The 26,323-nt window shown below is 37.7% G+C and overlaps 2 protein-coding genes and 1 long non-coding RNA gene across 6 annotated transcripts in view; 1 reads left to right on the top strand and 2 right to left on the bottom strand.

Moving 5' to 3' along the window:
- Nucleotides 1–1,208: 1,208 nt before the first annotated feature.
- LOC112571177 (mis18-binding protein 1-like) lies at nt 1,209–17,216 on the bottom strand. 2 transcript variants are annotated; one of them, XM_025250001.1, is made up of 17 exons: nt 17,080–17,216; nt 16,567–16,656; nt 15,879–16,036; nt 14,737–14,828; nt 12,846–14,152; nt 11,951–11,994; nt 10,971–11,175; nt 10,475–10,602; nt 9,430–9,520; nt 8,913–9,067; nt 8,423–8,625; nt 6,089–7,905; nt 5,214–5,377; nt 4,155–4,297; nt 3,787–3,968; nt 3,214–3,286; nt 1,209–3,017 (listed from the first exon to the last, which is right to left on the bottom strand). In XM_025250001.1, exons 5-17 carry the CDS (start codon nt 13,808–13,810, stop codon nt 2,856–2,858), a joined length of 4,332 nt encoding a protein of 1,443 aa, XP_025105786.1. In that variant the 5' UTR covers nt 13,811–14,152; nt 14,737–14,828; nt 15,879–16,036; nt 16,567–16,656; nt 17,080–17,216; the 3' UTR covers nt 1,209–2,855. The 2 variants fall into 2 exon arrangements, with proteins under 2 accessions (XP_025105786.1, XP_025105787.1); XM_025250002.1 differs by having other exon boundaries at nt 15,879–15,961.
- On the top strand, nt 17,194–22,224 carry LOC112571185. Its single transcript, XR_003100764.1, has 2 exons — nt 17,194–17,314; nt 17,672–22,224. It is a non-coding gene; the product is annotated as an uncharacterized LOC112571185 (long non-coding RNA).
- Nucleotides 21,663–26,323, bottom strand: part of LOC112571180 (endothelial PAS domain-containing protein 1-like) — a 23,980-nt gene continuing 19,319 nt past the window's right edge. For 2 of the 3 annotated variants that reach the window (XM_025250004.1, XM_025250005.1), the window contains exons 14-15: nt 25,792–25,901; nt 21,665–25,431 (exon numbers count right to left, since the gene is read on the bottom strand). In XM_025250004.1, the coding sequence (XP_025105789.1) occupies nt 25,273–25,431; nt 25,792–25,901 (269 nt within the window). In that variant the 3' untranslated portion in view covers nt 21,665–25,272. Of the gene's footprint in view, nt 25,432–25,791; nt 25,902–26,323 lie in introns of all 3 variants that reach the window. The other variant, XM_025250006.1, reaches the window with a different exon arrangement.

Below are 26,323 nucleotides of genomic sequence, written 5' to 3'. Positions count from 1 at the left end.
AACAACATAGCCCCCCCCCCCCCAACCCTTCCTATTTAAGGTCTAGGTACTGTCAACTCGCTTGCAGCACATAATTCTTTTGTTGGTAAATTGCTGCTCTTTTAAAGGTGATCTTTCAAATTGTTCGCTCTTCTAAAATCAACTTTAAATAGACTGCACTAGTAAAGTTTCTTGCCTCTTTGAATTGTGTGCGTTTTGAAAGGGGCAGGGAGCCTATATAATTACACCATTACACACTTCATGCAGGAGGGTTTTCATTAATGTCAGTATGTGTTGTTTCAAATAGCCTAATATGACCACCTAAAAGCTTTCTTACATATGCTGAACTGGTACAGTTTCACATCATTATGTGCATGTACTTTTATAAATCATATGAGTGCTTAAAGCTCTCTTAGATACACTGCACTGGTATGGTTTCACATCACCGTGGGTCACCATGTTTTTTAAATCATCTGAGCATTTAAAAGCACTTTTACAAAAACTGTACTGGTGAGGTCTTGTATCACTGTGGCCCAACATGTGGGATCTCAAAGAGCCTGAACATGTAAATGTAGCTTTACACATACTGCACCGGTACGATTTCCAAAATGTCATATACTGTGATCATGAATGTGTCTATGCCCATTGTTATCCATTATGTTGACAACCCAGTTTCAACTTTCTCTTATCGGGCAAAGCTTTTTTTATTTCTGTATTTAATGATGGAAATTTAAATGTTTAACATGAAATTAAGAGGAAACAACTAGAAAAATCACTTGTGTAACCGAATGTGCATGAGTATAGCGGAGACTGCGATACAGCTTGAAACAATCGACGGACATGAAAACATGGATATTTATGGTTAACTACGACAGTCTACAGACAATTAGTTCGTGTGTTTCATACAAAGCTACACTGCAGTGAATGTGAATGCAACATGCAGAGAAAGAACAGTGTCTGAAACAAGAGCTGAACCCAGAACCTCACGGTATTGGTGACGAGCGCTAATTGTTGCGCCACCGAACTGTCCATCTCGAAAGGAGGCCAGATACACAGCTTTTGAGCCAAATTCTAGACAGAAAGAATGACTGTGTTATGCATGTAAACTTTTGTCTCTCCCTGCACAGCATTAAATACTGGAAAAAAAACCAATTATTGATCTTGTCCTGACTTCCCCAAAGACCATATCAACATTCAGATCAATGAACCACAAAAACAAAGGCTACATGCACTGGTAGTCACTTCTGCTGCTTTATTTGCAACCAGTCAGTTGTTACCAGTTATAACTGCAGTAAAAAGCAATTATTCAAATTTTCTTTATTGTGTGACCTACTGAACTCCCAGTATTTTCATATTTAACTATTTCTTGAGAAAATGTCAAACTAACGCCCTTAGATGTAATCCTACTATTCAACCAATGTCTCATAGGCGTTTATATTTATGAGTAAGTAATTTTCGTATCCTGGCCAATAGAGTTTTCAGGAAACATAGCTAAGCTAGGACACAAATTAGCATTTGCATTAAAAAAAAAAAAAGGTTTCCCTAGCGTGAGATTTCACATTCCTTGGTAAGACAGAGCAAAGACTTCAGTTTCTAAGTTCTTGCTCCTAATTAGCACACAGCATTAAAATCCTATAAGGCAGGGCTGTCAAACTAAGGGTCTCCCAAGGGTCACATTTGTGTTGTCATGAGGGCCGTACACACGTACAGTGTCCTTTGTGAGGGGCTGCACGTGCTTGCAAAGGGCCACCTTTGACATGCCTGCTCTAAAGTGTCTGTCCAAGAACAAACTACACTGGCAGTTGTAAAATGCTGATCATGGAATATGCCTGCAGGTCCACATTCATTATGGCCACAGTAGCCAGCAAAGTGATTGTGGTGCAAGCTAGACTGTACAGGAACCATTCCCAAAGCAAGTGTTGAGGTGAATATATCTATAAGGCAACTGCTTATAATCCTCATGGCTATGACATCAAACTTTAGTATGGTTATTTCAAATGACCTTGACCCATTCTCAAATATACTAATGAAGCCTGGATATCATGATGATACTTACAGCACTAGTCTTTTGCTATCCCTTAAATTAAAAATATAAACTTGCACCCTAAGCATCAAACAGCACCATATACTCTGACCTCGTCAGCAACATCTTTGATGAGAAGATTTATACATTTTTCCGGCTAATTTAAAAAAGGTAACATGTCCAGAAAAATAGCTGCTGCATCCTCCCGTCTCAGGAATAAACCAACAAGCAGTTTGTCAGCACAAATTCCCCCCCCCCCCCTCCAACCCTACAAAATCCGAGAGCCAATGCAGAAAGCTTGGAGAAGATAAGGCTGCTTTTATGAATCTTCATGAAAGTTGAAGAAATTATAACACAGAACATTCAAGTACAAAATAAAGGCTACATAAACATCATCTTTTAGGTGTATTAAACAGACATGGCACATTTTAAAATGGAGGGCAAATGATAAATCCTTCAATGATATTATCAACAAGATTTTGTTAGGCATTTTTATTCTTGCTAGATATTTTAAACCATTTTTGCCATATATACAATATTTGCAAAGCATAAGAAGCCTAAGCAGCCTAAAAATAAACACATAGTAGTCGTTCAAGTGATTAAAATCCAGAATATATTTAAAGTTTATCTACAAGTGCAGATCATGACATCTGGCAGTAAAGGCATAACAAAAGAAAACAAGTGCAAAACATAACAATGGTATTCCAGTCTTCCTCATTATGTCAGTTTATAAATAGATTTTGTGGCAAACAAATGGTGTTATTTTTGAACTGAGGTTTTCTACCATGCTCTTCTATCTTTTCCAGCTTGTTAGAAATCATGAAATACAATTTTATTATCATGCTCAAGTAATTCAGTCAGAATCTGAATAATAATAGTCCTTTTCTTCATCTTCATCACTGCTATTGGTGGTCTCAGTGATGGTGAACAAATCTGAAGATTGTGTCTTGTGAAAAAGACGTGTGGCAGGAGACTGCCCAGGAAGAGCAGATTGACTGGCTGATTCTGCACGCTTCTGAGGAAAGTGAATGAAACGAATTCTGTTAATACAAACTTTTAAAACGAGTTTGCAAAACGTAAACTTTTGAAAAGGAAATGTCGAATGATTTCCTTATGTCTACTATGCATCCATTTAAACATTTTTTCTTCACCAGTATAGCTCATGAATTTGAATTTAAAAAATTTAAATTCAAACAGTAAGCAAAACAAACCTGGTTAGGAAAATCTTTGGCAAGTCGGCGCCGATTTTTCTGCATGCGGAAGACATACTGATCAGCCACTCTCCTGTTCAACAAGAACACCAGATGCAAACGTGAACATTTAACCAAAACTTTCCAAACTGCGTGGCTGTTAAAGCAGAATCAATTTAAAACATACTAGCATAACTTAAACAATGGATCATAAATTTCAGCATCCTACATGAAGCAATAAAATCAGTGTACCACCTGCATTATCTGGCAGTTACACTCTCATTCTTGGAAACAGACAAAGATTAGGACTTTGTGCGTAAAAGCTGCCAATTTTTCTGCATATAGAAAAAGTATATAATTTTCTTTTATAGCTTTCTTTGCATCAACAGTTGATGCCCATTGCCAGAACACTTTACATACTTCTGGTCCATCTACAGTGCTCAGTGGCTTCCTTTGCTTGCTTATATATATATACGCGTGTGTGAGTGAGAGTGAAAAAGCACCATGCCCATCCATACAAGTCTGCACTCTTTTCATAGCTCACACTACACAAAAAAAAAGTGTTCTCATCATACTTTGTGAGAATTAACATACCTGCGAGGGCTGCCTTTCTCAATAAGAGGCGACAAGATGCCACTAATGCTGGGAGTTTTCCGAGTCGAGGCTGGTGTTTTACTAAAGCCACCTTTGCATTTTTGTGAGTCACGTGGTGTAAAGAAGTTTGGATTTTTACCAAACACTTCTTCATCTGTTTTTTCAAAATCTACTAAAGGTACCTAATTGAAGAGATACATTTTCATGAATACATTTACATTTGGTAGGCAAAGTATTATCAATGACATCAAAACATTCTAATTTCATATGTTTACTACAGACATGCTTGTGTTCATACAATACAGCCTCACATGTACATGGATGCGCACACACACACACAAACTTTAATTACACCTATTAAGACTTACCTTCTTCTTACTCAGGTGTTTGAAGGGAGTAGATGAAAAAATGTCATCAACAGTATTGTAGCTGTTACATTCAAGCATTGCTCGTAATTCCTGTTTTCTCTTCAAAGTGCCCTTGGTTGCTTGCAATATTGGGAAACCTCCACCTAGAGAAATGAATGCTTACAAATATATAGTTACCATTACCACAGCCTCTCTGTAAACATGCATGATTTATAATACTCCATTCAAAAATACATTCTGACCCAAAATGAGTTTAAAGCTTGTAGTTTTGACTGGTATTTCCTGTAGGTATTTGAACCAAGAATGCTGCTACAGTCAAATCTCGCTACTATGCCACTCTCGGTATTACACCACTTTTGCTCGGTCCCGACTATAAATTCAATGCAAAATAAATTTACTATGCCACCCCTACTCTCGCTACTATGCCACTATTGTGTGACTGTTAAAAGGCACAAGTTGTGAAATTCCGCGCAGTGCTCGATTATTACATGTATATGGTAATGTGGGACATGGCAGTTAGGTGGGATGGAACACAGCACGCACACAGGGAGGGTGGAGGCTGGCGATAGGGGGTGGTGGTCGCCTGCTGGGTGACAGCCCCGTGACAGAGGGAGAGCGGGAGGGGGTCGACTACCAACAGGATGCAAGTACGCGGATATGGTTGGGAGGGGTGGAGGATGAAGAGGTGAAGGGGAGAATGAGAGGAGACAGCTAGCGCCAGCCGACGATTCTTGAGAGTTTTGGACTGACGGATAACTTGAGCAAATAAAGCCGTTTACAAACCCTCGCTACTATGCCACTTTTGCTCGGTCCCGGTAGGTGGCATAGTAGCGAGATTTGACTGTATTAGACTTTAGTCTATAAATGTGACTTGTTGACCTCAACATGAACCGTTCACCAGCTTTCGTGTGTTGAGGCGGCTAGAATGCATGCCTCCAACCTCTGAGATCAGTGCTCTAACTACCTGACCACCCATTTCCCAAACTGCAACAAGTTTTTAAATATATTAAAAGGTAAAATATCCTAAAATGTTTAGATGTGATTGAACTAACCACACACCTTTCTGAGCATTGCTGGCCTTAAGTGACTTGTCAGATGCTTTCTTGGTATTTGGTATGTCTTGCAAGCATTGGGCTGCACATTCCTCTGCCGTTCTGGAACCTACATGACGACTCACTGCTTCCCAGTAGTGGTCAGTATCACTTCTGATCTCCTTCAAGGCTCTATTAACAAGAAAAGGTTATCTCTCTTATAGATATATCTTCCACTCACAACTCAGAAAAAAATTCAAAAAATGTCTCAACTGAGCAACTCCCCCAATCTCTGGCAGCCAAAAGTATGTTCTTGATTAAAAGATCAACTTTAAACTGGTTTTGTTTTGATTGTTGTTTCTTAATCTTCACACCTCCATAGCTGACTCTTTGAAGATGGCTGCTCCCACATACAGCAATGATACTGCAGGCAACTTTCTTTTGAACTTAAGTGAATTTTGAAAAATGGCAACAAAAAACACATCACTGCCACACATCCTCCATGGCACTGGGATTTCCACATTCTTAATCAAGAGCTTGCGATGTGTTTTGCTTACTATTACTTAAATCATTTCATATTATGAGCTATAAATTAGTCTACATTGGAATACTTGACACTTTAGACGGACAAATTTTAACGTGAATGTTTCTTTCATCATATAAAAAGCAACTATGCTGTCACCTTTTAGTACTCTTGCAAAGTACCACTGCAGACTCTAGTACTGTACTGCTACTATTATTATTGAGCTTTTTTAGCCTATCCTAAAGGCTCAGCCAATCAGCTGCAGTAGATTAGGAAAAAAAATCAAAATAAAAGCATTTTCACCAATGTCACAGTACTTCCAGCAATAAAAAGAATACAAACTTTTCATTTTTAAACTAAACAATTACAAACCAACATACTTATGAAGTCGCTCTATTTCCTGCTTATGCCATCTCTGAGACTTTTTAATGCTGCTGAAGTCAGTCTCGTCCATCCGTCCTCGCTTTCTTGTATTTTTTCTGTCTTGCAGATCAATTACATTGTCATTGTTGCTGTTGTTTTGATTATTCTGAGAACAACTTGCTTCTTCTTCACTTGCTGCACCAACAACAAAGGCAGCATTACCATTCTCTACAGTATTATCACATGACTGCTTTACTCCTTTATCTTCTTGATGTCTGTTAGGTGTCTCTCCATCTGAATCTTCACAGCTGCTGTTGTTTGACTTGCCAGTAATTCTTTTCTGTTTCAAACTTCTCTGGATTTGCATTCCAGGCTTACTGAATTCTGCACTTACTTTTCCATTTTCTTCATTAATTGATCTTTTTCTGAGTCTTCTTGTTGTGGCACACGGTGACTGTGCTGACCAAGGGAGCTTAGAAATTTGTTCTTGGGTAGAAATATTATTGGAGGTCTTTTGACCAAGAGTCCATTGGGTATGGCTTCTGGTGTTCGGACATCTTTCAGGTTCAGCTGTTTTACTCCTCTTCCTGCGAGATAATTTTGTCACAGTTTCTTCATCAGTTTCATCCTCAGATGAGGATTCTGAAATGGCTTTCCTCCTTTTTCTCTTAGTTCTGCTCTCTATGCGTAAGTATTTTCTATCTGTCTTTTGAAGGCTTACATATTCTGGGCTCGATCTGTCTGAGTCAAATGTATCTTCATCTTCTGTTACTATTTCATCAGGATTTGTTGTGGCTTTCTCTCCTCTCTGAATTCCACATGTCTGAGCTGGATTCACATCCTGATCTTTTTTGTACCCTTTAACTTGGCTTCTTTTTCTTCTAGACCTTAGTTTTGGAGAAGCACTTGTATTGCTACAAGTGGGACTAAGCCGATGAGACTGATGATTTCCGACAATGTTCTTGTCATTGCCAACCGTCTTATCATGATCATTTTCACCAGCAGAAGAAAAAGCTTTATGAAATATGATTTCATCTCTTCCTAAAACATACTGATTAGTTTTCTGTGAAGTGAATGAATGCTGCGCACTTGTCTTTCTTTCCGGATTTGATTTTCTCAATACTGGCTGTACAGATGGCTCTGCATGTATTTTCATAACACTATGTTTGCTACTAGGAGAGTCTTGAAAATGACTGCTTTCATTTTCCCCAGAATCTTTAGATGACCTTGCTGAACCCACCTGGAAATCTGCAAGACATGATTGCATGTCTGAATGTTTAGATGTCTTGGCTGTTCTATTCTCTTCATCATCTGATAGCTCAAAGGGGCTTTTCTGCGATCTACAGTATCTGTTATCCCGAATGATCTGAGAGTAGCATGTAGCTCTTTTTTCCCTGAACTTTTTTTTGCGCATTTTGGTTGAGTTCTTTACAAGTGCCAGAAGATCGCTTTCCATGTTATCAACATCAACTTCAGACTCTCCAGCACCTTCAGTGTCCACAGGTAAGGTTAGACCATCAACACAGTCAATTCTCTGTTTGAGTGGCGACTTCGCACTGTTAGTTATGACACATTCTCTTTGTTGTCTGTTTTTTCTTTTGTTAAAGGTGTCTTTCACAGAAACATCAGGCACTGCCTCCTCAGATGTATCAGAGCCTGAAGAGCTGCTAGATGAATGAAGTCTTCCCTTGACAGCATATGGCTGATCAGCGCTTTTCTCCGGTCGATGGCACCTGCTGGTCGTTTTGGGAGCTGTCCTTGTTACGTTTTCCTTCACACCAACGCTTCTAGCTTTTTGACTAGAAGACAAATCACTGTGTTCTTTTCTTCCTGACTACATGAGAACAACATATTTCAGAGAATTAGAAACAAATTTTGAAAATGCAAAGTAAAATATCATCTTTATTAATAAAATGTAAAATTCCTTATTTTCTTAAATTAGTTGGACAAAGTTTTCCTAAAGGTGGAACTTAAGAGAGATAAAAACGAGACAGAACAAAGCAGAAATGCATTCTTTAGCACCTGGCTAAAAAGGTGAATCTTCTTTCAAAAAAAAATTGTGGTATGTAGCATAAATTTATATACAAAAATGATCATGGAAATTGTTTTATATTATCTCTACATTTAGCTTGCTCTTATTATTCACATTTTCCTATGTTGTTCTCAGGTTTGTTGATCAACTTAATGTTCCCTCAATTCATCTTTTTCTATGAAATATTTCACACAGCATTTCCTTTTCACAATGAGCGTAAAAAGATATTGCAATTTAAAAATTTAACTGCATGTACATTTAACACAGCTGAAACAAAATCTGTAGTCATTAGTTCGAGTGAAAAAAATTAAAAGCTTACATTAACACACATTTCAGCTATCTTGGCAAAGTGCTTCTCTGCAGCAAGGGAGGAAAATCCTATTGTGACATTTCCATCTGCATCCCTTTCTGAATACTGCCCTGCCCAACGAGCCAAAGGTGGAATCACACACCGTCCACTGCGAGTGCGCCGAACCTCACTGGCTCCCAACTCACGAGAAATAACACCACTTGGTGTCCAAACTGTACATAAAATAATCAAAGCATCTGCACTTCAGATATACTCACATACATTTATGCATAAGTATCTGTTCATGCGCAGCTGTGTAAGAATAAGAGAATATGTAGAGTATATACGTATGATTAATTAGCCTTGGTAAAGAAAATGTTGGAATCATCTGTCATCTTTTTTCTTTATGACCCAGACAGTTAACCACTAAATAAATGGTATGATTACAACCATTTCTTGACCTGAGCATCCCTCCCCTCAAGCCCCAGTATTCAAGCATTGAAAAACATTGGGAACAGACTAGCAGTTTGTTCTGACAGATCCTTCTTAGTGGATTGTGGCGAGAACATTTGCTTATAAGCAGTCACTGGTCCAGCTGAATCACAGTTAGTGCTGACATTGAAGTTGGTCAGGCCTTCTTTTGCTCTTTTATTTGTCTTGGTCTCTGTTTTACCTCTGTCCAAAATCCAATAAAATAACAAGAAAATAATTCATAATTTTCAACAGGAGGATACCATAATTATGATTACTAGATACAAGGAAAGACTGATATCTGCAATTTAAAATCATTTTCCAAATTTGTATTTTGAAAAACATGTTTGGGTGTTATGAAGGGGTAGGAAAGCAAATAAACCATATTTGTCTTTTTCATGAATAGTTAATATTAAGTTTGTTTTCTTTTTTTTCTTACTTGCAACTAATAAATTATTTTTCCTCAGTAAATGGCCTAGTTTTAACCCATTCAAGGTTGGTGTTATTTGATTCACTATATTGTCTGGGCATAAAAAAAGTAGACATGGGGCTGTGTAGGAACTTACGGGCTCATTGTTTCCATGTCAGCTAGAATACGTTCCTTCCAGTTCTCTGGAAATCCATACCTAAAGGCATTTGCAACATCCTTAGAGAATCCTGCCAGCCGGCAAATAAAGAAATAAACAAGGTTAAGATCACTTGTTAAAAATGTCAACCATACTACAAGCTTTATTGCAGTCTCACATAAAGTTCAACCTTTTTTTTAGTAATATAAATATCATTCAAAATGTCAGTGAATATACCTATAGTCAGTTAGCTGGACAAGTGCATGCCTAGAATATCACATCTAAACTGTCTTTGCTGAATAATTACTAATATTATTACTGCTAATAATAAATGGTCCCTTTCCCTGCACATGACACAGTAGATGAGCAACAGCTACAGGCAGGGAGAAGAACGTCATAGCTGCCTGTGTAAAGGTAACATATAAAACAGCATTTCTGAGGGTCATGAAGCAGAGATGAATTAGCTTCAATTTGCCACATACAATCCATCCAAAACAACCTCTTGTTAACATAAGAGACCCAAACTGATGTAAGCCTTCAAGCACAGCTTCCTATTAGCATAAAAGACACAAGCCTTCCAATACAACTTATTAGCATGAAGAACACAAACACAGACACAAGCCCCCACCCCCATCTTAGCTTGGATTGAATCTCCTGACATCTTTTAGATTACAGAACATTTGAAAAACAATTTTACTTTGTTCAGATCATTTGATCAGCATTCAAGTCTAACCCAAGATAGCAGGAACATAATGAAAATCCTGCTTTCATTTCCGAATGTTTACTGACACAATACAACAGCTTCCCTCAAAATTCTGCCACTAAGATCAAAAAGGGATGCTTTGTAGTATGAACAATGTAAACCTGTAATCAGATATAGCATTTCACACTTTTCTGATGACATTACAGCAGCAATTAAGGACCTGCAAAGTATGCACTCTTGCAATATCAGATATATGTTAAGGGGAAAGAGATTATGTGTAAAACAGGCACAGTGCAAGATTCTGATTTATCACTAATGATACTTAGCAGCAAGAATGTGTACCGGCAGTCAATGTGCTGCGTTTTGCCTGATTGCCCAACAAAAAGTATGTAGAACCATTTGCTGACTGTAACACACGACCATTGATACGTTTACTGATCAATGAAGTACACCAATAGTAATCCGCATTCCTGAAAATAAAGGATTGTGATGATTATTTGGGGTGGTGAGGATGGGGTGGGGTGACTGATCTTATTTCATTAAGCAGTTAAAATCCAAATTATTCACCTTTCTATTGATTTTTTGTTCAAACCTCTCGCCAGAATATGGACTACATATAAAGCATCAAAACTATCTGTAGTTCCCATGCAGTTCATATAAGCAATGAATACAAACAATAGTACCACAGAGGAAAGAAAGCCCAGTAATCACTTTTGTAGAAATTCTCTATGTCCACTGCTACACTTCAAAATATGGGCTCTTTCAAGGTTATTACTAGTTACATTGAGCAAATGATCCAGCACTAAAACACAAATCCAAAGAAAACATTTGTACTTACGGAAGTTTTCCTTCCACACGCACACCTCCCAGCTTTGGCACTGGTTGCAAAGACCAGGAACGCAGCGTCAAAAGGTCTGACTGACTATTTTTTTCTGTTTCTAACTGGATGCTTTTGGTGTTGTTTGTCTTCTCAGAAGCAGTCTGTGCTGTTGCTTTAAACTCGCCCTTTTTGTTGTCAAGCTTCTTGAAAGCAAAGACAGCATCTAAGAAGAATGGATGAAGAATAATCCCCAACTTTGCTAAAACATGGGGAATGGGAGGGAATTGGTGTTTTACGCTGAGACAGTATCTAAGGCTACATCACGGCAAGGCAGCCAGCCCTGCTAAACAGATGCCACGTGCACAGAAAGAACAGCATGCCCGAGACGAAAGCTGAACCCAGGACAGCCAACCCTCACTGTATTGGTGACAGGCGCTAACCATTGCACCACTGGGCCGCCTTTGCTAAAATGTGTCTTCTACATTGTAGAGTGATAATAATAATAAACATCAATGGTCAAAGCACATCCCAGAATAAGTGTAATACAGGCCTTTAAGCAGTTCTTAAACTATAAAAATGCTAATTTCATCCAAGGAAGTATGAAATTCGAAAACAAAATGTTTAACACTATAAAAAAAAAAAAATTTATATAAAATAATTCCATATTTTAGATTTAGAATTCAAATATCACTAATTTTGTTATAGTTTCAAAAAAGAAATTTTATTCAATGCTTAGTTTACCTCACAGAAGGTATTGTGGTTTCTTTCCTCATACATTCTCACACAGTGGCTGCATTCTAGTAAACTGACCATGCAGAGTTTAAGAGAAACCTAATCTAGATCTGAGTTCTTCCTGTCAATCTCAGCTCTTACTCTACGTTGGTGCATGAAAACGTTTTTACAGCTGAAGTTTTCAATAGCTAACAGCCCAGTAACTTTGGTACTTTATTATGACAAAAGCATTGATCTAAAAATTTCTTGTGAAATCATGCACTCACCATCCTCCACATTGTCTTCTTCTTTGGGCTTTTCTAAATCTAAGCTGCAAAAAAAAATTATGTCCCAGGTAACTCGAAAATTGTGTTATTAACATGTTAGTAACTTTGAGCTTAATTTTAAGTTTGACTACAGTCATTTTTCAACTAAGAGGATCATAGGTACAACTAAGTTTCAACATAAACAGAATCATTTGGCAAAAGGCTTGGTTATTAAATCCTTTCACACTTCAATCTCTCTGGAAATATACCACTTGAATATTTTTAACACTCCCTCATAGAAATAAACAACCATACAAAAACTATTACATCTAAACCCACTGAGCTTTCAAATCCTTCTGCTCATAATACAGGTAGTCCTCAGGTTACGACGGTTTCGAGTTAAGTCGTTTCGTGGTTACAACGCTTTATACGACGCTCATTCCGACTTACGAGGTTTTGTGTTGTAACAGCACTTACAGTACAGTATTTCATTATTAAACGTACTGTACTGCACAATATTTTACTGTATTTATGTTTATTGATAATTATGTAGGGTACTGTGTTAGGATAGGTGTTTGGATAGGCTAAGTGTTTGCAGTACTGTACTGTTATTATGGTACAGTACTGTATGAACGTATGATCTGACTTACGTCGAAATTCGTTTACGACGCCGCGTAAGAACGGATCAACGTCGTAAGTCGAGGACTACCTGTACATGTTTATTAACCACTAAACTAAATGGTGTAAGTAGGACAACAATGACATCAATCAACTCTTTACAGTTTATTTAACTACACATAGTTAAAAAATCACAACTCTTTGCAGATAAAGAATACAAAAGAAGGAAACTCCTAGCTGTAAAGAAAACCACACCCTCACAGTTTAAATAAAGTTCCAAATGGTAACAACTAAGTACCTGGATATGTTCTTCTGGCACTGACTATGTTTGCTTTTGGCCTGTACATCAGCAGCAGCAATAGATCCTTGCCTAGGTCTTAAAGACCACTGCATTTTCCCAACAATTCGCAGTTTACTGCGTTCTGTTTTAGGGTTGCTCTGAAGACTTCCCTTTCCCCCTTTTAAGGTATTTGTTTCTTTTGCCAACATATCCTTTTTCAACTTGCTCCTTGCTTCTGGCCTTTGTGAAGACTGTCCTGTAGAAGTGTTTTCAGTGTTTGCAGACTTTTCTGATGAAGGATGGCTTACTTTTCTCACCTTCTGACTAGTACCAGCTGTTTGATTATGTGTTTCCTGCTCCTCAATGTTTGCAGTTCTTCCTGATGAAGGATGGTTTACTTTTCTCACTACCTGTGTTGAAGTAATGGATGATTTGGATTTAGTCTTTAAGGGAGGAGTTTCCATCCACCCAGGCCCTTCACCAAAAGTGTCGTCCAAGTCAGAATCTGAAGTTGAGCGCAGCCGCTGCACTAGCTTGCTCACTAATTGCAAAGTCTCTTCATCAGCCTTTTTATCAGCTTTGTTAGCATCAACTGACAAAAAAGAACTAGTTTTCACAAGATTTGCTGTAGGTAAGTCAGGGTTGCTGGGACTATAGACAAAAGAATTTACAAGTGGTTCCTCCTGTGAACAAGGTTGTGATAAAGGCTGGGGACATATGTCACCTCTGACCTTTTGTGTCTTCTCTCTTTGTCTGGTGCTTTCCTGTATCTTTGATGGGCTCTTATCACAAAATAAAGCTTCCTGCTGAGACTGAGTGTAATGCTGCACTGAATTTCTGGGAGAATTGTTGAGCAAACCCTGAGGTCTACAGCTTTCCAGGGCACCCAGTGTAGTTGTCAGAGATGAAGCCTCATCTCCCTTCTTATGATCTCCACTACTGCTGTTTGTTGCAGAATCCTTTATTATTTTTGATGTCCACATGCTTGTTTCTAGGCCTCAAAGTTTCTACTCTTGCTACTGGGTGCTTGAGAATTTGGCTGCCATTCACAAGTTTCATTTCATTCATTTTAGGCACATGTTCTTGTTGACATCTTTTTGTCTTCAACAAAGTATCATCATCACTACCACTGCTACTGCCACAATCTGCTGTTCTTTGAACAGATATTCTTCTTGGAGATCCTCTGAGCAAAGTCTTTTCTACTTGCACAGCTGGAGTCTGTCCTGTCTTGTGCCTTGTTAAGTTGTGCTGGGCTTGCAAAGCTGGTGGACAAGGTGACAGGTTATGTTTGGCAGAATAGGATGCTTCTTGTAAAGGTCTTGGTCCTGTGACAACACCAAGTGCAAAATATCCAAAACAAACTGCATAAATAAAAAGAAAGATTTGTAAACAAACACTGTACATTAGTAGTCCATGAGAGACCTGTATGTGTGTGACATGAAAAAGAGACTGCTAGTCAATTATATATGCATACAAATGATATGCAGCAGTTCTAAGGTTATAAGATATGTAATTGCCCTTGTGGATTAATACTGTATTGTACTGACCATTATTTTCACTCGCTCTCTCTCTCACACACACAAAAGTGCAACAGCAACATACTTTCTTAGAAGATGCTGACTACACATTTTTTCACATCTACACTGTACACACTATGTTGTTATGTTTGCAAACGATCTTTCTCCCTAGCTCCATTAAAAAGAATCTTTCCCTTGTTAGACAACCAGGCATGAAGAAAACACATCTCAAGAAACAAGTTGTGCAAGATAATAAAGCAGACTGGTTAAATTCAACCACGGCATAAGTAGCTTACTTATTCTCACTGTAAAGATTGACATCTACATTGATAATAAGATCCAAGCAACTCCATGTGTCAAATTCTACATTTGAAATATCTTTTGATAGTTACCATCCGTTTCTGAGCTAATGTTCCTTTTGTCCTTTGCTTTCTGTAGCTCTTCTGCTTTATCTTGTAAGTCAAGCGCTTGTCTTGTAGTCTCCCTGTAAAAACAATTCTAGATGTTTTTGATGTATATTTATGAATACATTGAAGAAAAATAACGTGGTGGTTAGTGCACCTGACCACAGCAATAAGTCATTTGTTTGAGGTTTTTCTAGATCTGTAACTTGCCTACCCAGAGGTAATCGATTTATTAGGAAAGTTAAATTTCAGTAATTGAAAGGTTGTACCTTTTAACATGTTTAAATTCCCTAGACATTTTAAACCACTTTGATGGTTCACTACCCCAACAGCTACAAATATGAGACCTTTTATACTTTATATGTTGGTAAATATAATTTCAAATCTCAGATTTAATGCTTCTTTTACATTTAAAATTTTTGTCTCAGAAAAGATTAAGTGGAAACAATTTCATACATTCCTATTTGAGGATCAAATACATTCTTTGACTATCCGCACTAACATCTCTGTATTCTACATATACTTATATCATAACTCTTTTACAAAGATTAAAATGAAACAAATTGAGACTAACTACTGGCTAAAACTAACAAAGTGCAGTGCAAATGTCTTCTGAGTGTAATGGTAAACTTGGACTGGAAAATGCTTATTACATACACTTTTTACACCTGTACTGCCCATAGAATCTTATGTTTGCAAGTCATATCTTTCCCTCACCCATATTTGGACTCTTCACCCATATCTGTTCTAGGAGGAATTTACATAATCTCCATTTACAAATATCAACACCAACAAGACAACTATGTAAGTTTCAGGCTCTCTTGTTCTATAATGATTCATGTTTGCCTCACAGTGGTCAAAAGCAGCATTTGCTTCTTGACAGCCTGTAACCTTTCGGTTGCTGGGGAAGGAGATGTTATGAGACTGCACTTATCTTGTGACCAGCCTTTCCATCTCTTCTCCCTTGCTCTTTTCCTTCCACAACCTTTTAATGGGACTGATTCCCATGCATAAACATAAAACAAAGCCAGCTATGGTTTCCTATTGGCTGAAGTCAAAATAAACTGCAATATAAAAGGTCTACAAAACAAGAAAACTCATTCTGTCACAAAATTATTAAAAGGACTTACCCACTAGAGGCATCTGTTGTTGTCGCTGATGTTGTGTTCAAATCTGAGGACATGGAGAGGGAAGTACTTCTACGCAGTTTCATCTGATCAAAAAAGGCTATGATGTTAGTATGCTGAACTGCAATGGCAAGAGGTGCTGGACTCTGCTGCATAACAACCTGCATGGGTTGAAGAAACAGAATATACATATTTTTTTAAAAATGAACTAATGACTGCCAAATGTTTCCTACAATTACCATCAAGACATATCCTGGCATTATAAACTAAAAGACTTCAAATGCTGTCACTGGGAGAGCTATAGACACTATTTCACAAATGCAGCTTATGTAGTCAATATAAATGAACTGTTACCCAATAATTATAAATGCACTTCAATGCATCACTTATCAGTAACAAAGAGGTAACTAAGCAAGAACCCTTTTTGAAATATGGTACGAAAGCAATAAAATAAAATCTGCAACTATCTGTATTATTATAATATGTGATGGTAAGATGGTTTGTGTCCTCTACTTGCTTAACTTATACTGAATGATTTCTAATCTTATCCCTATATTACGAACAGCCACAGCATAATTAAAATCAATCATTCTTGGTTCACAGTTGTACAACATATCACACTCTGATTAAGCCATAAAAATGAAAATGTGCTAGAAATGAAAATGTCACCATCACTGTAAAATACAATTACATTATGCAGTGGAATCGGACTTCTTTGGTATAGTTCCTCAAATGCATTCAGGAAATCCTTTGATGATTTTGGTCTATTAAAGTCAGTCATCTGCAATAAATCATTTACATACTAGATACCTTGCAAATGATTAAAAACCATATGAAACTGTTACATAAACATCATGTTCCAGGTGTAGCTGTGACCTATTATTGCCATATACAAAAATAACGGAGTTACAGATCCGAAAACTTCACAGCCAAATATTGTGTCATATTAAGAAAAACAGTGACAAATGTTTGTGATTCTAATTACACCACACAGATAGAACTTTACATTTAACACTAATAAGAAACAATACGCTAGCAGATGTTTGTTATTATTAGAACACTGAACAGTAAAATGGTTCATGCAACCGAAAGACGAAAAACTTTCAAATTAAAGACTATGGTTGCAAACTTATGCTGTAAAATATGCAATAGGTAAAAATTTGTAAACGTTAATGATGTGGCCCAATATATAATCACTAATTACTTTCAATGAAGAAGAATTGTCTTTTGAAAAATATCCAGTTAAACGCTTGTTGTCAAAAAGACCGCCATCACTGTTTCACAAACTTCCGGTTAAGGAACTCAAAAGTTACGTCCCCTCTTTTTTCCGTCTGGCCATGGGCGTGTAGACAAGTCCGTTGTCTTCCGGTCGCGAGCATGTGCAAGTCAAATGGACTTGATTCGGCCTCAGCTGTCGAGTACAGAAGTTACTATTCAATGTAATAACACATTCATTGCTCGTTGTATATAAGCGAAATGAATTTTTTTCTACATAAATTAGCTACGTTGTGTGTATATATAGATATGTTTTCTCTCTTATACGCACATAGTTCAAGAACTGTCAACGTACAGAACGAAATTCGCTTATTTCGTTGCCCTTCCATATGGATATCTTTCCAACCCTTTAAGTATAATTAATAAACATAGCTGGGATGTAAGGGAAGAGCAGTTCAGAGAAATAATCAGAGCACCAGATGTGTAGCAGAGTTCTGTACTTTCTGGAGTTTGCGAAGAAGGTATTCAGGGCAGCCAGCAGGCAAGGAGTATAGTTTATTCCTTTTTGTTGCTCCTTTTAGGAGCATAGGGCTGCAACAATACCTCGCCAGCGGACCCGGTTTTGGGCAGCCCCCTTCAGTTGGGCCCAGGTGGTTCCGATGTCCTTGCAAGCAAAGAGTACGTTGCAGTAATCAAGTCTGGATAAAACAAACGCATAGACAAGAGTATTGGCGCTCGTAGACAGAATGTGACGGATGGTGCTGATCTTGCGTAGTTCATATAATAGGCAGACTGACAGACAGCTGTCAATTATTTATCATAATAGACTGACAGACAGCTGCCACTTATGTTTAGCAAGTCATGTCTGCAGTGACAATGAATCCCAGATTCCTGATGGAGGACGCAAAGGTGATGTTGGTTTCGCCCATCTTGATGTGACTTAAAATTGGTGGACAAATGAGTGAAGATGGATTGCTTCTCGAACATAGGAGGGCTTCGGTTGTAATCATCGTTGAGTTTAAGTTTGTATGACACCATCCAGTCTTTGACTTTATTAATACAGACTTCTATGGTGCTGGCAGCAGAGTGAGACTCAGCCGGTGGAGGGGGGGCAGTACAGCTGCGTATCATCAGCATATGATTGATGAGAAAACGTTGTGAGACTGGATGCAAGATTAAAGTGGTTTCATATACAGAATAAACAGAACTGGGCCGAGTACGTACTGAGGAATTTCAGGTCGTTCTTCTGTCAGATGACATTCATAGATCAAGATGCAGTGAGACTGATTTACTCACTGGACTAGAGCAGCATAGAACAATAATCAAACACGAAGATCACATCGTCAGGAGAACATCCAGATGATCACAAAGTTTGAAATTGCAGTACATTGTCGAAACGCATGACTGTTCGGCACTGATGTAAAGTATATTCCCTGCACGACTTGTAAAAATGAATAAAATCGTGATGGCGTTAGCTAGAGAGAGTTGATTAATATAGTTTAATAACTTCATGCTCATGTCCACTATATAACATGCGCTACGGGGAGCTGAAAACGAGAATCAACACAGATGAAATGTTGACATCGCTGACATTAACGTACTTTTACTGCCCCTTCATTTCACATGGCACACTAGAAGTAAGATAGATAGTTGGGTGGGGGATGTTAAGGACATATCTGATCAACAGGCTGCACGTACATCCCGGCGCAGCGCAATGCTTCATTACACGTATATCTGTTTCGCTTCACTGCATATCAGCCACTGACTGGAATAAACCTGACTCGAATGTAGCAAGCGATATAGTCAATTTTTAAAGTAAAACCCCAGGGGAAAAAAAAAAAACACCAGAAATGGATGGTGGTTCGATCAGGCGTGTAACAACTTATATATATATTTAGAACAGATTATTCATATAAATATAACTTGAAGAAACGATCACTCTGTGTCACTGAAACTCTATATATCACCATTTCCAAAATGGTCGATCGTATATTTGGTTCGAGCATAATCGAGTGTTCTAGTTTATGAAACCGGCTGACAATGGCGCCAGTACACGTATTCGTGGTCGGTCATATCGCCCCACCGCCTAAGTCAACTCGTCCCAGCCATGACCTCGAAAGCGAATCGTCCCACCCCATCATCCCACCCACCGCAAAAAAAAACAAAAAAAAAACAACAAAAAACAAAACAAAATTGTCTAGGCGAGGTGATAAATATCTTCTTGCCACTTAAGGCTGGCTGTCAATATAATCTACACTTTAAATGGCAGTCTTTATTTATTCTTTAGTTTGAGGTTCGACTGAATATGCCGGATGTTGCTGCCCAGGTATTCGATCCTGGAGGGGAGAAAGAGGGTACGGTGCAACTTGTGCAAGGGTTATGCAGGAGTACGCAGCGACATAAATAAGCACACACCATTATGAAAATAAGTACTTTTACGTGCAAGGGGTACCCGCGGATATACTTTCACCCTATATCTCCGTAGTACAGGCGACAGACAACGCATGTCTTTTTGCAGCAGACAATTATATAGACACCAAGATTGAGTGAGCGTCGCATGTAGAAATACTACTTTCAGTGGTAAAATGTCTTTTTCGAGTACTTACCAGATGACATGAGTATATGTGGAGATCACCCTCTAGCTACCTCAAACCCAACTGTCCAAACCTGTTCTGGTCAAAGGACCACAGAACATACGTAGGACATAAATACGGTTCAGCCCCTCTCCCCTCCATACCTGTAATGCTAGTGAGCACAACTCCAGCTTTTCGCTTTGACTGAGTCTGGAACCCACTGCGGGGAGGTGGGAGCTAACTGTCATGTCATCTGGTAAGTACTCGAAGAAAGAAATTCTACCACTAAAAATGGTATTTCTTCTTCGTATTGTACCAGATGACATATGACTATTGGAGACTAAATAACATTTTGAGGGAGTGGTATCCCACCCTGGCAGCAAACCTATAAATGTTAAGATGGTTGGGAGAAAACCTTTACAAACCAAGACACGATCGAGTTTACTTTCTCCGTTCAAGAGGATTACTGTAAGCGACGAAGATTTATTTACTGTACCAAAAAGGTCCTTTGTGAGCCCATAAATTAAAGAAGATAAGAAAGAAGAAAAAAAAAAAACCCCTCCTGAAGGCAGTGAACCATATACAATCGACGTTGTGGGGGACGTGGGGTGCATGAGACTATAATTTTTTACCAATGTAAGCATGCCATGAATTTATATATATATTTAAAAAAAAATTATTTTACTCGGGTATTGCGTATAAGTGAATGATTTTTGTGATTTTATGATAATAATCTCGAGTATTCTACACGTCACCCTGTAAACAGCTTACACCGTGTCCAAGCACTCAGATGATTGTGTCCTACATCGCATTGGAGGCATCTCATATTACATCAACAAAATATCTAGCACCACGTCGGCGTTTATCTCGCTACGATTCATTGCATCTACTTGTTACTTACAGACAGATCTACATTTCCCGTGAAAGTGTCTCTGTACATGGATACGTTTACAGAAAGCTGAGACCGTAATAAACGAGGTCATGGACTTGACACAAACCCTGGGAGAGAGAAGATATAAAACTTTATTTTTACAGTATTTATTTGTAGTGCAACCAACGATCATTTGAGTTGGTTACTAAAGATCTCAAATCTCGTTTTAACATCCCCCTCCCCAATTCTGAATGTTGGAATAAATTTACATTACCTGGGCCAGGTAGGAGTGAGCGTGGTCCCTAATTCTGACATTTACTGTCTACTTGTAGCCTTTTGCTTGGCTTCAAAGCCCACCATTTATTGGTTGAATGGACTTCTCACTACTGGTCTCAGTAACGCAGATTTGTTCCCTAAAAATATTTTTCATAATTTTGTGTTTTTGGCAGATGTGAGATACAGGGTGGGAGAGCAGGAAAGGTGAATTTCATGCTGTAAAAATGGAAAGCGAATGGATCTCACTGATGCCAGGATTCCAGACTGGTCAACAATGTGGAAATAAACTACACACTGGTTTACGAGAAAACTATTATTTTATAAAACATGCTTCAGACTGTTTACAGAAGGGGGAAAAGTCACTTAATATAACAACGTTTATTTATTTATTTTTACAATAGTATTTACAGACAAACATGGATATACACAATGACTAAGCACTACAATTTGCTGATGTGAATATCTCACTGGACATCCAAAAATGTTTTATACGTTTTGAGTGCATGCATGTCTATATGCACATATAAACTTGATTGTTATGGTCTGTGTACAAGTATGTGAACCCCATTTCTTTCTTTTAAAGTGGAAAGGTGGGGTCTTCTCTTTCCTCCCATCCAAATTTATTAGATGTCTAGGCCAAACCCATCAACACACATCAGCAGCCGTGCAAGATAAATATGGTCATAAACTACCTAATGACCATAAGATGACACTGTCTTAAGGCGATTCAGTGGTTTACTTAATGTCCTCTTACTTGTTATTTTCCACAGCTTTTATTTATGGCACTTAGAAACGGGAGCTGACCTTGGAAGGAAGTGATGTCCCCAATAAACTATGATAAAACAACAACAGTATATATATAGAGGTATATTTAGTCAGTGTCAGTTGTCATATTTTCTCAGACGTCTGGTGACAATGCAGAAAGTTAAACATGTACAAATCACAGATACTAACATGAGTGTTTGATCACTAAGCCATGTAAAGACACAATGGTTATGTTTGTGTCTTCTGCAACCTTTTACTTCATTTCTGTAAACTGATTGCCTGACAACAGCTTGACATGACAACGAATTTTTGGCTTAAGCAAAACTAATGAAATAATTAAGCTTATTACCCTCTTAAATCATTTCAGAAATGAGGGTGGTGAGTAAACTTGAGAATATAAAAACAACCCAAAATTTTTATGGTGGACGTCTACAACGCAAGGCACTGTGTGCACCCAATAGGCAACAGATTTAATTAATGTACTGTTTAAACAGGTGCTATATCTCATGGTGTGTATGTGGGGAGGGGCATATGTGTGTGCATGTACACATCCATCTTTTTATTTTTTTTTTTTCTTTGAGTGGATACCATCTTTCCAAGAGTACTGCTAATATGCAAATAGCTCTTGTGAAAAGACAAACAAAAATTACACATAGATTTCTGATCTCCTAAATCTGACAGAATTCAAAAATACATGGATGGAAACAAATTGTCTTTAGATATGGACCACAAAGTCCTGGTTTGATCACAGGCAAATAAGTGCATTCTCTGGCCCACAAACAGATATCAAATTACCTATGTAATGCTTTCCACTTAATTACAGTGAAACATGTCTTGATAGTGAAATCAGAATGTGCCAAATGTTTCTGTAGTTTTCTTTTTTTCTTTCCTTTTTTTTTTTTTAGCTAGTCCTTGCATTAGAAATGTATAGGTCCAAAAAATGCATATCGGTCTGGTGTTGCTTAGTCTGGAAATTGAAACCCTGAAACTAAACACTCTATGCTTATACATTCTACTACTACTCTTTGCTCCTTGCCTGCTTTTCACAATTCAAGACCCAGCATGAAGTGAGTGCTCACAGAATGCATGAGAAGTTCCCTGTCCACAAAGGCAATGGGGCAACTTACATGGGATACACAGTTAACCAACCTCCATGTCCACCTAACCAAAAAACAAAAAGCCAGAAACAGACTGGTGACAGGGATCGGTTAAGTAGTAGCAATACCAAGAAGAAAAATGCACTATGTACGTGCTTTTATTATGAAAAATGTTATGGTCATGCATGATTGCAAACCACAGGTCTAAGAATATCAGTACATAAACTTGTGAGATTAAATGTTATGCACAACTTGTGAAATGATCATTAAAAGGTGAGAAAAAGTGGCATGCAAAGCAAAAGCTGAAAGTTTTTTTTAAAGTGAAATAGACAATACATTCTCCTATAATATAGTTGTAATGATGATTCTGCTTAAGGAGGGTGAATATCTTCACAAGACAAATGAATGACGCTGTTAAGCCAGCAAGTTAAAGGTCAAAAAGAAACAGTTTTTACACAAATCTCCCCCTTATCCTCCTTACATCATTCCCCCCTTTCCAAAAACAAAACAGCCACCTCTGCTAAAATTATTAAATGATACACAGCAAAAATATGCGGGGAGAAGCTAATTCACTACAAAAAAGTAAGTTTAAAAATCTAAACACACTGGTGTACAGACAGCAACACAAATAAAGTTATTATAAACTAATATGATTAAGCATGACTACTGATGAAAAATTAAAACGTACTCTCAAACCCATTTATGTACTCATGGCCAGAACATGCATTCACTCAGACACCCTAGTCCTAGAAGAAAGTAGGAGAACAATACATCAATCTACAAACAGGCAGTACACTTTCATGATTGTGTTAACAAATTAAAAAGAAAAAGAAAAACAAATGGGCCACTGTAGGTGGAAACTCACGTCATCATACACAGATTGGACAGAAAGAAGTATTTCTTTGAAGCTGAGCATAATAATTTACATTCAGTTTGCACCTGACCCCTTTCCTCTGACATTTCAAATGAAAGGAAAACGATCACACAAAAAATGAAAGGGGGAATAACTACCATCACATGCTCAAAAGTGCAGGTGTATTTTCTGCACTTCTTGCTTTAGCAGTGAAGATTAAAACCAGCAGTCAAAGGATCAAACCAAATCTTCAGAAGACCCTAGAATATATTACCAAGCCAACTATGTGGAAAGATAAAATCACATCGAAAATGTCTGCTGCAGTACACGAGTTACCCAAGTCAGTTTTTGACTTGAAATTGTTTTTACAAAGTAATCAGCCGGGCTAATATACCTACTTTTTTCCGTAAGGTACAAACATAAGTTACTGTTTAAGGCAAAGCACCACCTTGGCATTGAAGACCAATAAAGGTATACTGTAAATGCATTTTATTTTTTCATGTTTTAGCAATTATTATGAAGCCATCTGAAGCCTAGAAAGTAAGGTTAATGTAACCTTTATCTCATTATGGTACAAACATTTACAAAATATTGAAAATATTATCTGGTATGAAATGACAAAATACAGTATTTGGTATTTTAGCATGCAAATTCATGTCCAACATGAATCAAACTCCTGGCTTCTGTACAACAGAACCTTTTTAGTACACCTGCCTTTAACCACAATCATTGTGATCTGATTTTAAAAAAAAAACAAAAAAACCAGGGCTTTAGATTCCAATATACTGACAAAAGCTAAAAATAATGCACAACAAATTAAACAGTGTACAGCAGTTATGTAAACTGTAAGATGAAAGTAACATCCATTATATAACAAAAACTTGTTTCACAATGATTTAGATCCATTTTCTCCATGGTCATAGTTAAAGGAAAAAAAAACAACCACAAATTCAAATTATGAATGCCAAGGTCTGTGCTCTGTGATTTTGAGCAGTTTTGCTGCCCATCTCGATGACCAGCTACATCCAACCTGTTAAGTCATGATACAAAGAGTATCTGTATTTCTCATCAAGCAAGCCCTGGCCCGAGTAACTTTTTTTCAGCAGCATCTTATAACTAACCATTCTTGCTAAGGCATAGATAGATAAGGCAAGTGGAAATGTTTTGATTACCACAAAGCTGGACAATAAACTCTGCCAACCTCTTGCTGTAATGATAAATTGTTTTTTTTATGGCTCTTAGCTGGTTGTCTATGGTTTGAAACCGTCCTTTGTGTCACAGCTGTAGGAGTGATGGTTCCTTTTCTGCTTGACTATGTACAGACAGTGCAAGCAGGTGACGTTGAAAGTGTATGTCATTCACGTCATACATTAACCAAAGAACAAAAAAAAAGTCAATTTCAAGCCAACGTTGTTGTTAAAACACCAAACACAAAGCTGGCAATTTTCTTATAAATGGCCTAAAATTAAGTGATAAATTGCTTCTGCATGTCACGATCAACGTATGATGACGGTTCATAAAGCAATAATTTTAGATGATCTTAGATGAAACTAAATGGAAAGCAAATAAAAATCAATCCACAGGTATAAGCCGAGTAAATGCTTTCCACCTTAATACTACGCCAAATGTACAGTTATTTGTGCTTGTACAAAAACAAAAATTATTGGATTACTGTGGGCAGTAGTTTGGACACTTTCAGAGGCCCTCATACAGTAAATGCCACCATAATGAGTCACAATACAAAAGGCTAGCGTGGTGGCTGCTCCATACGCAGAGGATCAATCTCCAGTGCTCTTAGAAGCTCTGCTCCCTGAAGCAAATGCGAGTCCTGGGCTGGTGCATTTACTTCAAAATCTTGCTGTGTTAACCCAGGAAACAGGTGTGCCCTTAACAGTTCCTGTTTGGTCTGTAAAGATAAGACAAAAGCCCTCAAACGACAAATTAACAGGAAAAAACTGACTTTATTGATCTGCTAAGATTGCAATCTCTACTTGTTGGCTGCAAATGCAGTACTCTGTTACACTACATTCATAAAAGTTTAGGTTGCAATGATCTAAATGAACAGCAATATAGACTTTAATTTCTTTCCCTAGGTTGCTTTTTGTAAAGGCAGATGGTTTGTACTAAGTTTTCAGTAAGATGTGTAAGATGCATAAAACTGCTAGGACATGCTGATCAAAAATATAGCTGCTGCCATTCACTTATTAATGTAAAACATATTTCTCTCAAGATGTTCACAATCACTAAATAGCAGATGAAAGCACACCTTAGTCCTGGCTAGATCTGCAGCAGCTGATGATTTGACTTTGTATCCATGGTTTCGATCCTCCCCTGTCAGAAGCAGATTAAGCAGGACACTGTCTCTGCTTGTCATTGCTGTGATGAAGAATAAGTTTAAATGGAATTTATAAATTGTGTTGTGCTCAAGTGTATGTAAAAATCAGTTCTGAATGAAGAAATCAGTCAAGTAAAATGCAAGAGAAGAGGAAAACCTGACTAAATTTATCAGGCAGATTGGGTTGCTGAGGTGAAAACTATGCACTGCTGGAAAATAATTTTTGCCCATGACATTTTAACTAGTTGGAATGAGCTAAGTCATCCTCATATATCTTAATCTTCATATCTTGCAAACATACAGGAAATAGGAAAATATGAAAACTATAAACAAGTAACAAAAATGGATGGATGGGAGATTCAAGATGGAATAAAATTTACAGTGATATCACCACCTACTGTTAAGTTTTTATGTCTCTGACAGCAAAAATTACTCAACTTGCTGCGACATTACTATCGCTACT

This window comes from Pomacea canaliculata, linkage group LG8 (assembly GCF_003073045.1).
Source record: "Pomacea canaliculata isolate SZHN2017 linkage group LG8, ASM307304v1, whole genome shotgun sequence".
In the NCBI taxonomy this organism is placed as follows: domain Eukaryota; kingdom Metazoa; phylum Mollusca; class Gastropoda; order Architaenioglossa; family Ampullariidae; genus Pomacea; species Pomacea canaliculata.
The sequence above is the reverse complement of the archived record's forward strand: the minus strand, read 5'-3'. Positions and strand labels throughout refer to the sequence as shown.

Bases quoted from the DNA above. Each gene is read 5' to 3' on its own strand.
- LOC112571177 (XM_025250001.1), bottom strand. From the start codon at position 13,810: ATGTGGACATCAAAAATAATAAAGGATTCTGCAACAAACAGCAGTAGT. The intron at 11,176-11,950 runs GTGAGTGCATGA...CATTCTTCTTAG, and splicing joins AGAAGACAATGTGGAGGATG to ATGCTGTCTTTGCTTTCAAG. The intron at 4,298-5,213 runs GTGTGTGGTTAG...TCATTTCTCTAG, and splicing joins GGCCAGCAATGCTCAGAAAG to GTGGAGGTTTCCCAATATTG.